The 16,537-nt window shown below is 47.0% G+C and overlaps 1 protein-coding gene and 1 long non-coding RNA gene across 2 annotated transcripts; both read right to left on the bottom strand.

Annotated features, from left to right (window-relative positions):
- Positions 1-9,464: 9,464 nt before the first annotated feature.
- On the bottom strand, positions 9,465-11,291 carry LOC121833439. The gene is made up of 2 exons (XR_006076714.1): positions 11,003-11,291; positions 9,465-9,610 (listed from the first exon to the last, which is right to left on the bottom strand). It is a non-coding gene; the product is annotated as an uncharacterized LOC121833439 (long non-coding RNA).
- Positions 11,292-14,102: 2,811 nt separating this feature from the next.
- On the bottom strand, positions 14,103-15,512 carry LOC121838248. Its single transcript, XM_042294364.1, has 2 exons — positions 15,437-15,512; positions 14,103-14,971 (listed from the first exon to the last, which is right to left on the bottom strand). Exons 1-2 carry the CDS (start codon positions 15,510-15,512, stop codon positions 14,103-14,105), a joined length of 945 nt encoding a protein of 314 aa, XP_042150298.1.
- Positions 15,513-16,537: the final 1,025 nt, after the last annotated feature.

Below are 16,537 nucleotides of genomic sequence, written 5' to 3'. Positions count from 1 at the left end.
CTTCGTGTCCAGATATATGGGGATTTTAATTTACCAGAAATTGGCTGGCTGTCAGGTTATGACTCGTTGGCGAGCAAGGTTACCAGCCTGAATGTTTCCAGCATGTTAGATTTTATCTATTTGAATGGATTCGTACGAAGCGATATTATCCAGAATTCAGAGGCAAATATACTTCACCTTGTTTTAGGTTTCTCGCCAATTGTTTGTATCATGCCAATTGTGGACCCCTTAACACGTGTTGATCATTTCCGTCCCCCTTTTATTGTGTCATTTCTTTTTCCGCTGCGTCAACGAGGCTCGTGCAGCCAGGAATATTTTTTTACAGTAAGGGAGATTACGTTAATATGTACAAGCACTTGCAGAGCTATAACTGGCAACCGATCTTGAAAGATAATTGTGCGGATTCGGCGCTGCTGAGGCTCTTACAACAGTAGTTTCGAGCGCCATAAATAAATCCTTTCCTAAGCATTTTTCTCGTGCAAACAAGTACCGTCATGGTTTTCAAGGGAGCTCAGGCGTTGCTTGCGACGTAAGCTTCATAATTATCGTCTTCTTAAAAAATCTGGAGTGCATAAGTGGTACGCCAAATCTAGTGTGTGTCGTGCTTTTGCAAAAAGGCTTTTTAAACAAGACGAAAGTATGCATACGGCTGCACTTGAGACCGTTATGCACACGAAACCCAAACACTTTTGGAAGTATGTACCATCAATAAAGAAGCGAAATCATAATGTCGTCCCCATAAGAGATGATTCTGGTTACGCATGTGAACTAAGTAAAATTGCGAATAAGTTTGCAGTGCATTTTAAATCCTGTTTTTTGCCTGCGGCAGTAACTGAGGGTAGCACGACGTGCCAAGGCACCTTAGATTTTCTTTCTTTTACCCCATTTGACTAACTTGAAATTAAGGAAAGCATTTTTAAAATGAAACTTAAGCTGTCTTGCGTTACAGATGGCATTCCCAGTTTTATTGTGAAAGGGTGTGCAGAGCTTCTGTTTCCTGTCTTATTACTTATATTTAACTCATCACTTCGTTCAGGAATATTTCCGCCTATCTGCAAAAGCGCCGTAGTTGTTCCGATTCACAAATCAGAGGATCCTAGTATTGTAAACAACTACCGTCCCGTTTTATTACTGCGTAGTTTTCCCAAGGTTTTTGAGATGGTAATACACAAATGTCAGTACAATTACTCCAGCCTAGAGATAAACCCAGAGCAACACGGATTTCTGAAGGGAAAGTCAGTTCAAGCTAATCTGTGCTCTTTTTTAGATTATACTCTTCCATTTATTCGTCGCCATGCACAAGTCGATGCAATATAGTTCGATATGACGAATGCCTTCACTAAGGTTGATCACAATATTCTTTTTACCAAACTTGATAGTTATGGTTTGTGCCCAACATACTGCCATTGGTTTAAAAGTTAACTCTCATGTCGTGAAAATTATGTTCGTTTCTCAGGGCTCATGTCTGATAAATTTTTGTCGCCCCCCGGAGTGCCCCAAGGAAACAATCTTGGTTCACGTTTATTCTTGATTTTGTGAACGACATCTTTCATATATACATATGTATACCCTATTGAAAAAGGCCAATATGAACTCGGCTTATTGGAAATATTGTATTCCAATGAAGTTGATGGAAACAATAAAAACTTATTGTTATCCGATTAACCCAATACGCACGATGGAAATTCATATCGGAGCACAATATCCCGATATTGTATGCGGTTATTGGTATACAACAGGATATTGGAGCACAATATCCCGATATAACTTGCGGTTATTGGTATACAACACGATATCGAAGCACAATATCCCGACAGAACTTACGGTTATTGGAATAGAATACGACACCGCGTGCATATTGGTGACCGACATGGACATACTGTGCGGCCACACGATATATAAATATCGGTCGTCGATCACGGGCCCAAAGGAGAATACAATATCGCGTGGATAAATCTCAGAACGAATTCCAAGTTACCAACATGAATTACGTCGGCATATACCGCGGACTAAGAGGATACGTAACACAGTATTGATCGCCCGTGAAGCAACATGTAGATATCGGTACGCCCACAATACGACATCGCGTGAATGATATCGTAGAACAGCAGGAGTTACCATACGGCAATACGAGAGAGAACGATATTGGAGGTGGATACACACAGAACACAAACGTTCCGCGTTGCAAACACATTCACATTGATCGAAAGCGCAAGTGTACGTACGGCACACAGTACACACAGCCTCGAGCGCTTGAAATGCTAGACAGCCACCAAACCATTCAGAATAACTAGCTGGGACACCCGCGACCTGCCTTTCAATGAGAAAGCCCAATAACGACGTGCTCATTGGAGTGATCGTTTTCAAACAAATGTTTATTGCAGTTTTAATGCAACAAAAGTTAGGTTACCGATGTTGGAACCCAAATCGAACGCGATACGTGACAATGTCAGTTCGCACGATAAAATAATGAGGATTAATGGGCTTGACAGGTCACGTGCTTCTTACCCGCACATTTATCGATATTGACCTACCTTTCTGGGTAATCCTACGTCGTACACAAAATCCACAACCACACGCGAGCACATTTCACCCACCACTCTTCGTCGCCTGTTTCGCAAGATTCACACACTGTAAAAAACGACGGGAAAAATACGTGCATTTGCGCCATCAAACGATACGTTACAGACTCGTTTTATGAGAAAAGTTTCCATCGTCAACCCGCGCGCGCGAAAGCTCGAGCGCTCGAGCTTCGGAGGCAGTTCGAACTCCGAAGGGAGGCGGGAGGCGAGCCCAGCGAGCCGGCGCGCCTGCGCGCATGCGCTGCCAGACGAACGGCTGAGCGAGCCGTCGAGATTGCGCCGCCATTGCGCAACGTCCGCGACCGCGCCAACGAGGTAGAGGGGCTTAGAGTGATAAACCGGAAGTTCGGAAGTGGCACCCCCCCGGTTGCCGCCATATTTTACGCAAATGTGACCACTCGTCACGTGACCTCCCAAGAGCCGTGACGTCACAGGTAAGATGGCAGCGCCCAGAGCTGGCGGATGCGAGTTTGTTCGGTGCGCGGTAGCCGTGATGTGCAGCTGCTTTCCGATGACTTCGGGCTTCTTCGTGCTCGCTAACGCAGGTATAATGTGAAAATATGAAGGAATGAGACTTTATACCGTTTTTGCGCAAGATCGCTCTGGATCATCTGGATATTAACGCCTGTGAGACAGCATCAGCTCTGCATCGCCGTTTCGGTGCTTGGATTCCGGGATGTGTCCGAGGATCGATAGAACTTTGAGTGCTTTTAACATGAAATTTTCGCATTCTCTTAGCTTTGTTTGAACGTTGAAATGTCTGAGAATCTACGCGAAATGTATACGTCGCGTTAAGGCCTAAGGGAAGTTGTTTCAGCCCTCCGTCACCGAACAACCATAGCAACTTTTAGCGAGGAAGCTCCTGCGATTTTAACCTTTTGTGCTAATCCACGATTCTACATTCGATCGCTTTTCTTCCTTTTTTTTTGTGTGTGTGTGTGTGAGTGCGATGTGCACCCTTATTTTCAGCTACGAGGTTGGCGTTTTATTGAGTATGGGGAAGAATAAATCGTTGCAGGCACCTGCTTCAAAGCTATTCGATTTGCTATAAGAACAACTGTTTTGGTGCATGCATAGATTAACTGTGCTCTGTTTTGTAGGATTTATTGCAGCTATACTCTTTTCCATCAAGAGTGCATTGTATTAGTCGGTCAATTATTTAATTGTTCTAATTACCTGGATAAGATGATTCATATTTGTGTTCATCCCTTGCCTGGAGAGCAGTCTTGTTGAAAAATGTTGACTACCATTCCTTTCGGTCTCTTCAATAGACTCTTTTTAAAAGTGTGGGCTGTCTATACTTCGCATCACCGTAACTTGGAAAAGGCCAACCGCCACAGCCCCCTCGAGTCAATCAGATAGACGGAGCGAAGGTGTGTGACAAATCTGTGCAGACGAGCACTCTGGTGATATGCTGTCATGTGCCTCTCTCCAATGTGTGTATTGACTCACCGAGACCGTAGCCTTTGCCGTCTGCCAAATTCTGATGAAACAAATTACAGTAGCTACTACTGTAATTACCCCAGGATTTCATACTTTGGGTATTTGTTTGACAAGAATGTTATGTCCGCCATCCCTGTGAATTCGGCTCGGCGCCTATTGGACTCGAATGCTGCATTGGTGTTCGACGTGAACTGGGGCCCATTCGTGTGCTTTGCGCCGAAAAAAATGGTGACGGTTGTGTTGCTTGATAAGGTTCTGCAAAGGGTCTATTGTGTCATACATATAGGAAGTGTCATGCTATATAACAATGCATCAACACATACTATTAAACTATATGCTCAGAGGTGTGTTTGTTTTTCCAATTAACAAGTTACAGCAGTGTGCTTTAATGCTATTATCATGTATGTAGTTTTACGTATCCTCTCTGCAATGCCTACGAAGGCCCCTGGAAGGAATAAATTAATAAATAACATTTTCACATCACTGGAGTTGGTTTTCGGATGCACCACATGTTCAGGAAAGGTTGAATGAATGCAGCCCCTTGCAAGAAGTCTGCCAGTCTGGTATGACCCCTTAATTAATATTGAAGGGTCAGAGAAGCGAGTGTCCTCGTAAGGTCCAGAGCGTGCAATGGACACAATTCTTGGTGTGTAGACTCTCAAGGCATGAAGGCAAGCGGAAATATGTTTATCTGGTTAGTGTATCAAATATGTTTATTTCCACTTGATTACATAATTATTGATTCTTAGTAAATGGTTCCATAACGAGTTTTTTCTGCGACAGTCTTGTGTCAGGCGTTCAGTCGTAGTACCTGTGGACCTTGTTGTCGGATGACGCTCCTGGCACGTCGGTATTCAGTTTGGTCGAGTGGCAACTTTGACCGACTGATGCTGTCTTGTAATCATACGTCATGTGCACTGAAGCTGCAGGGCTGGCTTCTAATCCAAAAATTTCCCTGGTAGTTTTCGGCATCAATGTAGCAAGCTCGGGCATGTATTGCTTACGTGGCTGTGCCTTTTGCTGTACCGTTGACTTGAAAGCTGGCAACAATTTTTGTTTGCTATCCAAGTCTGGTGATGCTTGCAGTTCACTTTTGAGAGCAACCAACCATTCTATTCCTTCAAGTCACTCAGGGGCATTCTCCCTCAAAGTTGGAAATTGTGTGCTTCGTGGAGTGGACACAGAAAATTGGTGTCAGCAAATTTTTAGGTATTGTCCTTGGACGACAACCGACACCAAATCCACTGTCTCTGCATCGCCGCTCACCTGCTTTGTCTTGCTTACCTCTTGTTGAGGTGATGGACATGAGGAGTGTTCTTCCTGTGTATGCGTGATTTTCGTTTTTAAGTGTGTCTGATCTTGTGCGCTGTGAAGCATTATCATGAGGAGCTTTGGGGTAATCAGGGATTCAGAATCTTCGATTCAGCACCTTCGGCATCAGGGACAAAGGTCGCAGAAGGTAATCCTTAATCTCCCGTGGTCGCTCCTCGAGACGTAATCGAGGGTCGTTTGGCACGAACCCTCGCCGACCAACTCATTGGTACGGGCTGCTTTGGTAAACATGGTCGGCTTCATGCAGTGGTAGCAAAATGGTTTTCGGTCGCACATTCGCATCACCTACATTTTCCTCAGTGTACTTTGTTGAGCACAGTCCTACACACGATGTCCGGAATGCTTCGGCGTTAGAGTGTCTCATTGAATTGGCATTGAATACTAAGGGGCAGCCGGTGGCGGTCGTCGTGCCATTGTGGCGTAAGTTGCCCTTGGTTTGTCAGATGCCGCTTCGCTCGCAGAAGTCTCGGTTGAAATACCTGTCAAACTTGTTCCGAAACAATCTCGGCAATAAAAATAAAAGTCGGGCAACTGATGGCAGGAAGTAGCTTCCTGATCTCCTCCCAAAAAACGTTGTGGGTAATGTCGTGGATGCCTGGGAGGCTGGCGTCGAAGTAGTAGCTGGACAACTCGAGTGTCGAGACGCCGGGCAGTTGTTCATGGTGGCAGGCTCGGGCATGCAGTGAACACTCCATGTTGGAAGCCTCAGTGATATGAACACTTCGACTGCTGTTGGGGGGTTGCGGACAAGGCTGCGGAAGGTGTTGTCCCTCACGTGAGGCGCATGGGATTCTTAGGTTCTTGTCTTCTGTAGCATCAAGGTCGGCGTGGGCGTGGGCGCTCGATCAAGCGCAAAACATCCTCCACGAGTGCGGTGGCGCTCTCATTGGGGCAGTGTCCTGGACAGAATCAAGAATGCGGCTCTCCTTCGTTGATGTTGGCTGACGGATGCGCGCTTCAGCTTGATCTTGCAAACTTCCCGTGACGTTACGGAGGATCCATGGTTCTCAGACCAGCGCCGGCAGTTGCTTCCACGAGAAGTATAGGTTCTGCAGGAGCTGGTTGTCTGTCCACCGAATGTCGCAGGCGACACTGTCATATTGTTCAATCCAGTCCTTGACATCTTCATACAGCTTGCGTGAAAAAGCGTCGGAGTGTGATTTGCGACGGGCATGCAAACAATGGTGGGAGGGGACACGGTTTGCTGCTACAGGTTTGTTATTGCTGGCTTAGTCAGCTTCGGATTTTCTGACAGGAGACCGAATTCCGGTGGTTTTTCCTGGTAGCAGCAACTGGCTCGGATTTCAGGTGCTTCGTGGTGTATTTCCGAGGTTACTCCTTGTGGTACTCGGTCGTCTTGCGGTTGTTCTGCCAGGCTCGGGTCAGGATTTTGCTTACGGCTCGACGGGGGTATAAGACGCAGAATAGTCCGCCAGCCGTGTCCCATTATCGGGTAACTCGGCTGAAGAGCCGCCGGGTTCACACAGAGTGAAGGGCTACGGGTAAAGTGCTCTGCACCTCCACCTGAACATACGATTACAGCTGAGCATGACCTGCAGTGTCCCAGAATAGTGAATATTGATAGAAGATAGGACTGGAACAAGGATCCGTGACAGTATAACAAAACTAGCAGAAGAGAATCTATCCTGACCTCTGAAGAAGCTGCATTGCTTTAGTTGCATTCTGTCCGAATAAATCCTCTCCTTCGGGGTTTGGCGACTGCCGTGGACGAACTGAACTGAAATGGATGTGGGACCATTTTTCTGGTAATGAGCCACTGCAGACTGTTGCCACAAAGCGGCGTGAGCTGGGTACGTAACACGCTCGGTGAAATGTCCGGACAGCTTGCAATTCGCGTAACGAGTGTGGATGAAACGTTTGTGTTGACGAAACGTGCGACAGACCAGCGGGATCAATGCCAACTGCAACACCTGTGCTCCGTGAAAGTGCACGTCTACGCCGGAACAATTTCGGAAGCAGCACAGCCTCACCTAAAGCATGGCACAGGAACTACCAGCTTGAAGGCAGCTCTTCGGTGCGCCGCACACCTGTGCTCCGTGAAAGTGCACTTCTACGCCGGAACAATTTGTAAGCAGCACAGCATCATTCAGCACGGCACGGGAACTACCAGCTTCAAGGCAGCCTTCCGGTGCGCCGCACAACCGAAGTGAGCCCTCGGTCATTTGATCGAAGCTGCACCACGATTGCACACCGCCAAGCACGACTCACGCAATTTCCGTCGCTAAACTGTGTATCCAAATATAATGCACACGCTTCACTGCAAACCTCGAAGATTCCGATGGTCAACGAGAGCACAGAAACGTCGCCTTAAATTTTATCCTAGCGGTATCCGAATCAATCCGAGGTCCGAGCAACGTAGGTCAGATTGTCTTTTCCGTGGCAATATCCCGGTCGGTCACCAGCGAAATGCACACCGTTTCTCCGTATTTTCACGTTATACCTACGTCAAACACCACGCTGAACTCTGAACTCGCTTTCGACCGGCCTCATATGACGGCTTCCGCGTCTGAAATCAACTCGCCGAGACGAACGACAACCAACAAAGCATCCGACAAGCTCCGGCCCAGCTGGGGCCAGCCGCTGCACGGGCGCTGCCATCTTTCCTGTGACGTCACGTATTTGGTTTGGTCATGTGACGTGTGGTCAAATTTGCGTACAATGGCAGCCTCCTTATGGGGGTCACTTTCGAGTGCAGACCGGAACCCCGGTTTATCGCTCTAAGCCCCTCTACCTCGTTGGACCGCGCCAACCCGGCGAGACGGCGGCCATGGCGGAACCGACGGATAACAGCTCGTCAAGTTCGTCGCGCACTCAGCCGAATGCAGCTAACGGAGTTCCCGGTTGGGCCGATTGGGGCGCCGCGTCGCTGGCTTCTCTCTCGTACGTCCACCCAAAGAGCAGATTCGTTGTTCTAGCCAACAGTCTCACGCCAGACTCTTTCGCCGCTGTACTTTTGAGCGCTGGCGTCGTGAATAGGATCTTCGCTACCAAAACCGAAGCACTCTGGGCTCTTCCGACCAATCACCAACCTTCAGTGTGAGGGCAAACGACCGTTTTTGTCTTCTCTTTTTGCTTGAGCTCGTCACCGTCGTCACTCCAAGGTTTCAAACCGTTCCGCGCGTGTTGAAATCGAAAGTGTAGATTTCACGGAGTACGGAGCCGCGCGTCTGCGCTCAGAAAATGGTTAGAGGGATTAGAGACGTCTCTAGTTTGACAGAGATTCTGCCGAGTGAGTTGCGTGCCTCATGACGGCGTATTACGGAGTCTACTGCGCGGCCAAGTGGAGTAACAGTTCTTCAAAAGAACTCGGAGTGCTTATTCTTACGGTTTCCAACAAACGGCGGGTGAGCCTTTATATCAAACTTTTTTGTCAACGTTCAAAACTGGAAGCATTGAAATATATGATCTCTCAATCTTTCCATTACAGCATCGAAATGGATTGCGTATGCAAAGCGCCAGGACTTTGGAAGCCTGCCGGTGAGCAAGCTGCGTCCGTGTCATCTGTGCAGCAAGCACGCCGGTGCAACCGCGTTTGCAAAATGTAGGAAGATTCGTTTGCGGAAAAACACGTGCCTCACCGTTCTTGTTACGAATCCGTTGCTGCAAGGACTGGTCCCTCCAAGTGAGTTGCTGTCAGAGTCTTTAGTTAATTTGACAGCTTCTAGGATAGAGTACCTAAAAGCGCCCACAATCAGTCACTCCAGAAGATTTTTTTTCTTCTTTGCGTTGCCAATTAGGGAGTTTGTTTATGGTTTATTTATCGTTTATTGTTATGGAGCTCGCCTGCAACCCTGCGTTAATTAAATTAAAATGCAAGCCTGCTTTATACCCTAGCAAAAATTCCCATAGAGAATTCCCATAGCCTATCGGTTTATTGACACCTATGGGTGTATCGGCCTATGGTGTATCGGCCTATAGGTGTATGGGCCTATAGTGTATGGGCCTATCGGTGTATGGGCCTATAGGTGTATGGGTGTATAGGTGTATGGGCCTATAGCTGTATGGGCCTATTGGTGTATGGGCCTATTGGTGTATGGGCCTATTTGTGCATTGGCATATAGGCCATCTGCATGAGCACACAGGGTATGGTGGTGCCTTTATACATTTTATTATGCAAAAAAGGGTCTTGGGGTACACTTGCTCCTGTTATGAAGGCATCTTGACGCTGAACACTGTCACAAACTGAGTCTTGAAGGTGCCAGAGCGTAATGGCATACTTCTTGCTTGAAATCCTGAAATGAGCAGCAGAACAAGCGAAAAGAATTAATCGGCGGCGTGGCAAAGGTGGAGGATGATGTCACCACAGAAAGTGATTAAGGCTAAAGCCATTCGATAGATGACTCGAGCATTTTTAAATTTCAGACTGAAAAAAAAAAATTAAGAGGCTGGATTTCCTTTGTTTTCTGTGTAAAATTAATATCAGCTTTGTTTGTGGGATTCCTAAGAACGCTTCATTTAGTTCGGTCAACAAATACATAGTAAGTATATAAACTCAGATTAATTCGGGAAAGTCAGGGGATCGAAGTTTGCCCTGTTTGCCTTGACAGTACCATCCAGTCCACTTGCATAACTTCAAAACTAGTCGCATGCTGTCACGCGTTTTATAAAGATGGCTATTTTCGAACCATTTTGACTGCAAAGGTATAGTGGCTCTGCATGAACCGAATACTATGGAAAACTTGTCAAATGAAATTAAGTATGATCAATGTAATCAATTTATAGTGGAACCACTTCAGTTCACTGCTAGACCAGTAAGACATTTTCTAAAGAAATGCATTGAAGGTAGCATTAAGGAATTTAGTAAGTGTGCTCTATTGACATAATCTACACTTTCTCGGATCACACCCGGAATGAGTGACTACTTATCTCTATGCGACGCGCAGTTCCAAACATAAGAACAGGTAAACAAGCACAACTAGTTAAAAAAATAGCTTCACAAGCAAAAGTGAGCCAAGAAAATATGGAGCTTTAGAATAACGGGCGCTAATTTATCTCGCGTTACGGACGGCAAAAGCATTTCTCTGCCAGGGACCCAAAACGCAAGCATCTCACACTTAAAGCGCCACCAAGATGCTGCGATAGCTTTTATTTTGAAGTTAGAATGTTATATATTTAAAATTAAACAAGCTTATCGTCTGGAATAACATTTTTATAGTTGTTTTATACTCAATGCCGCATGTTTCTGTCACTGTCAAGCTGCTCTGTTGTACTTCCGAGGCCACGACGATCCACTTGCAACCCCGGCATATTTACATTTCTGCCGCGATCGCAAGCACACGCGCTTTGATAGCTTTGAGCTCTGAATCCAACGGTCTGTGACATTTTCTGTACGCTATGACTATACCAACCGCGGTCGCCAAGTGCGACTCACGCAGTCCCAAGCGGGCGGCGGGCGTTGAAGACGCGATCAACAAAATGTCGTGGGCGCCGCCATTTTCGGTATCCGCGCTATTTCCGAGAAATAACGGGCCCCAAAGCCCGAGCCCCAATGCTCGTTTTGGGTCTGCGCATTCGCACTAGCGACGACGTTGTTTATTCGAGGTTGCGGACGTCGTTCTGAAACTCCCTAATGTTCAAACTTCCACGCGTCTACAATACAAACAAAAGACCAAAAGCGTGCTTACCAAGTGTGTTGAGGTGCTCGCTTGACTGTCGCGTCGTGGGTCTTCCAAATTCTTCTTGAACATAATCAACATAAGAGGAGACTTCACAGATAGGTAAACTTGAATAAATGAGCACATTTCCATGTTTGAAAGCATTTTCGTCCCCTGACAGAAACACACCCGACGCACGACAAGACAATGTCGGGGAAAAAAAAAAGTGAGGTGTCGCTAGCGATGGGGTGCTGTAACTAGTACGAGCTCGATAGGAATAGATAACTGGGCAAGTTGGTGAGAATTCATGTTGAGAGACAGTGCGACCTGGACGAGGACAAAAAGACGAAGAGAACACAGGACAGGCGCTGTCCTGTGTTCTCTTCGTCTTCTTGTCCTTGTCCCAGCCGTGCTGTTTTTCAACAATATGAGCTCCTTACAAAATCGAACCCGAAACTGGCCGAATCGCGATGGAGGGTGCCATAAAAATATCCTTACAAACTTAGGAATAAAAGAGGGTGAATACAACTACTGTTATAAGCACATTAAATAAATGTGTAAATCATGACTAGTACCGACTTGCCATTTGTTTTGGGTGAAATGGAGTAGGAAGTAGATTTCTTTGTTTCAACCCATCAAGATAGTTTCTTTATTTTTCGTGGAGATTACTTTTATTTACACTTTCCTTACAGTATTTTATTAGTAAATTATTTTGACGCACCAGGGTCCCAAGTTTTATTTAGAATATTGCCCTAAAATATATTCAGAAAAGCAAGCATTTCATTGTGCTATTTTCCTCTAAATTGTGCATGACTCTGTGTGAGTCTCTTATTCTAGCATTATTTCAAGCTACAAAACTATATGAATTTTTATAACCCATTGATTTACAATGATGGTGTGTTATGTAACCTGGGCTTAAACCATTTTTGCCATTCGAAAATATTGAGGAAAAAAAAGCGTAACATTGTCGCATAATTAACTTGACTGATGTAGTTTTATGCATGCTGTTCTAAAGTGGACACATTTTTTGCATTTGGAATAGATATTTGCATCACACAGCCCAGGTTACATAACACATGCATCAAATGGGCTGGTGTATTTCTGACACGGACTATTCTGACAGACATATGTCTAATTTATTCCTATTGCTCAAATATAGACATGCACGATTGGTACATTCCTATTGAATGATTCGAGGTTTCCACTAGTCAAGGAAGCATTCCTATTTGGCCAGCAAAACTTTTGGTTTCACTGATATATTCCTAACCGTCCGATAAAGTCCTTATGGGACCAGTCTAAGTTTCTATGGGACCAATAGGAATGCCTATTGGACCGATCGAAATTTCTATAGGCCCAATACGCATTCCTATGGGACCGGTACACACTCCTATGGGACCGATACACACTCTTATGGGACCGATACACACTCTTATGGGACCGATACACACTCCTATGGGATTAATACACACTCTTATGGGACTGATACACACTCCTATGGGACCGATACACACTCTTATGGGACTGATACACACTCCTATGGGACCAATAAAACTTCCTATGGGACCGATACGCACTCCTATGGGACCGATACGCACTCCTATGGGACCGATACACATTTCCTATGGGACCAACTGAACTTCCTATGGGACCAATACAGATTTTTATGGGACCGATACAGATTTCTATGGGACCAATAGAAATTCCTATCGGACCGATAGAAATCTCTATTGGTCCGATACAAATCTTCATTGGAATTTTCGCTAGGGTATCGGAGTTGATTAGTTTGTTTGGGTATTCAGCATTTTTGTTTGTAGGTGTTGTTTATAGACGCATTTAGATAATTCGATTATAAGTGCTGTTCTGTTAGTTTGTACATTAAAGTGGTTAATTTGGTTTTTACATATTTGATAACGTTTACTGCCTACTACAGTTCTTGGTTCCGCTCAAGGGGCGGTGGACTGCCGACGGAGTTTGTAAATACGTGCTTGGAATACTGCAACTAATTTGAATGGTGTTCAATAAAATATACATTTCAATGAACGTGCTGTTTTTGTTTTATTGCACTGGTAATTAATATCTCGCGAAGCGCATTTGTTGCGAAGTGTAGCGCGCGCGGCTCGTCTGCTCGACCGGTGCCGCGCTGGCCGCTCGCAGCGGCCAGCGCGACACCGATCGAGCAAACGAGGAAAACAAACCGAAAAAATAATAATAATAATACAAAAAGGAGCGGGAGGGAGAGAGAGCAGAGAGAGGGGGAGGAGGAGGGCCGGAGAGCGCCTGCCGCGCCTGCGCACGCCAACGACATTGGTGGCGCCATCTGGCGGTCTCCCGATATTTGATTTGATTTTATGTTATTCACGATACCAGAGGCACTCCTCCTACAAATGCCCGCCCTGTTTTAAAGAAGTTTTGGCCCATCTGACTGACTGACTGATTTACTTTTTTCAGTCTCACGCCCTACTTTCTGCCACTTGCGACTTGTGGCGCTAGTTTCTCCTTACCACGGTGGAGGCTACAGCTGCACTCGGCTGGCGCACTTTGTTTGTGGGTTCCAAGTGAAACCAACGCACTTTCAATCGCTTCGAAAGGTACGTATAGACGACTTTATTACTTGCAGCATTGAGTGCTTTGGTATACACACATCAAAGTGAACACTGAAGGACAGAAAGGAGACATGATGTTTTGAAATCGCAGCTTATCTGAACGCATGCGTCCCCTGCTGAAAGCGTCTGGCTGTGATAGTGATAGTGATAGTACTTTATTGCACTTAAAAGTTTGTGGTGCCGTTCGGTGTGCAGGTGAGGAGGGAAAGGCGTGCGCCCATACACATATTGTGCCCCTTTCACCAACCGGACGGCGCTATGAAGACTATTTTAGTTCTTATAAAAACTAATCTAGACACAAAAAAAAAAAAAAAAAAAAAAAAACACGTTTTTCCACGCACACACGCACACGCGCACGCACGCGCGCGCGCGCGCGCGCACACACACACACACACACACACACACACACACACACACACACACACACACACACACACACACACACACACACACACACACACACACACACACACACACACACACACACACACACACACACACACACACACACACACACACACAGGTGATTATGCTATTGTCCGAGTAACTGTTCTACACAACTCGCGGATGTCGTCTCGGTTGCAGGGGATTGACTCCGTGAGGTGGTGTGGGAGTGACCTCCAAATTTCTGCAGCACGCATTAGGCACGATGTCTTGTGGCGCAAAGTTCGCGACAGTGGAGGTTGTAGTCGGCCAGTTCGCTTGTTGAGGCGAGGTGGGGAAGGCACGTCAGGGTGGCCAGCACCCATCATTAGGCAGAAGAGCCTGATCGAGGCTACGTCTCTGCGGTGTTGCAGAGTCCGCCACTGGGCGTACTGCAGGAGTCTGGTAGTGGAAATATCTCTGGCGGCAGTGTGGTGCGACGAGGGGGAATCTCGTCGGTACAGCGTAAGGGCTGCCCTCCGCTGTATGGACTCAAGAGATTTCTTATGCGTTGTTGAGGGGGGGTCCCAGATAGCAGAACAGAATTCCAGCTGCGGGAGTACCAGCGACGTGTATAGGTGCCTGAGTGGTGCGGCTGGCATGCCGCGCGTAACTTGGGTGACGAAACCCAGTGTCCGCCTCGCACGTGAAGCAGTTCCCTGGATGTGGCGACTAAAATCGAGGCGCTCATCGAATGCGACTCCGAGCAGTTTTGTGTGAGTGACACGAGAGAGTTCGGTGCCACCTATTGCAAGGGGTGGGGAGTGTGAGGGCTTAGCCAAGGACAGGCTGACTGTCATGCTAAGGCATTTTGTAGGGTTTAGTGGGAGGCTGTGTGTTACGGACCACCTGTAACAGGTATCGAGGTCGTTTTGAAGGGAGGTGACTGCGTCCTTAGAGATTCCTGGTTGTATCAGAGAGAGGTCGTCTGCGTACAGTATTGCCTTAGATTTCAGTCCATCGGTGATGTCGTTTATGTACAGCGAGAAAAGTGTAGGGCCAAGCACACTGCCCTGCGGCACACCGGCGAGCACAGTACAGGGTGGCGAGAGATGACCGTGGAAGGCAACTCGCTGGGTTCGATTCCTGACAAAGTCCATTAGCCAGTTGGCCAAGGAACCCTCAATCCCCACTTTCTGGAGTTTTTTAGGGAGAAGTGCGTGGCCGATACGATCGAATGCTTTTGAAAAATCCAATTGTACTAGTTGGCAAGGGATGCGCTGGTCTAGGTGTGAGCTAAGCATGTGAACTGCTACTGCCAAGGCAGTGTCGCAGCTGCGTCCCCTTCGAAATCCGTGTTGTGCCTGATTTAGCAAGCCATTGTCCTCCAGGTGGTTCAGGATTTTTGTATTTACTATTCTTTCCAGTGTGCGGCTCACAACTGAAGTGGAGGCGATGGGGCGATACGAATCAATATTGTTGGTGTCAAGTCCATTACCTTTGTGGATGGGTGTTATGATGGATCTCTTCCATTGAAGAGGTACGGTGCCAGAGTCGACTATGCGTTGAAACATGTGGATCAGGATGGGCTTGATCAGAGGGGCGGAGAGCTGGAGAAAAGCAGGATGCACTCGGTCTGGTCCAGGGTTCTGTGCTGGGCGAAGGGAGGACAGTGATTCCTCCAAGTCTTCTTCGGTAATGGATAGGGATGACAGAGAGGCTCCAGGTGGAGGGGACGACTCGGGATTAGCTGGGTGGGAGGGGGAGGCTTGGGGAAGTACGAGAGGCATTCGGGGTAGAGGTGAGGCGGAAGTCATGTGGGGAGACCAAATTGAGGAGAAGTGTTCACTAAACAGAGAGGCTATAGTGGGGGGGTCTGATACAAGTTTCTGGTTGTGTTTGAAGACTGGGTGGCCAGGTGAAGAGGACTTTCTTTGGGATTTGACGTAGGCCCAAAACAGCTTAGGCTCTTTGGCTGCTCGGGCTGCAATGCTGGTGACATACTCCTGATGAGATATGTGTACCAGCCTCTTTATGTCTTTTTGCAAACTTCTCGCTTCAACGTAGCTAGATGTACAGTGTCGCTTTCGAGCACGATTGAAGAGTAGGCGCTTTCGTCTTGCAAGTTTTACAATGTCTGTGGTGATCCACGGAGGCCTCTTTTTCTTCGAGACTGGCGAGTGAGGAACGCATTCCGTCTGGATTGCAGTCATAAAGTCAGTCCAGAGCTCGTACATTTCGTGGGTAGAGGGTTCAGACAGCACCATCGACCAGGGGGCAAGGTGAAGGAGCGCGCGTAGGTGGGAGAGATCCGTCTTTCCATACCGGTATATCATTTGGGTGAAATGTCCTTGGCGGGGGAGAGACGTGTAACATTCAATGTGTATAGCCTTGTGGTCGCAGCCGACCAGACTTTCCTGTGCGTAGCAGTCCAATACAAGGGTAGGGTTTGTAGTGAAACAAAGGTCAAGTTGTGACTCATTGCCGGCAGCTGACCGGTATGTGGGGTCGCTGCAGAGCTGGACGAGACCGGCAGTCTCTACCATCTCAAGGAGCTGCTGGGATGCTGGGTCAGCAGCTATAGGCGACGATAGGTCTC

The sequence above is a fragment of the Ixodes scapularis genome, unplaced genomic scaffold (genome assembly GCF_016920785.2).
Source record: "Ixodes scapularis isolate PalLabHiFi unplaced genomic scaffold, ASM1692078v2 PGA_scaffold0__279_contigs__length_252992795, whole genome shotgun sequence".
Classification (NCBI taxonomy): Eukaryota; Metazoa; Arthropoda; class Arachnida; order Ixodida; family Ixodidae; genus Ixodes; species Ixodes scapularis.
This window is presented reverse-complemented; position numbering and strand designations above follow the sequence as displayed.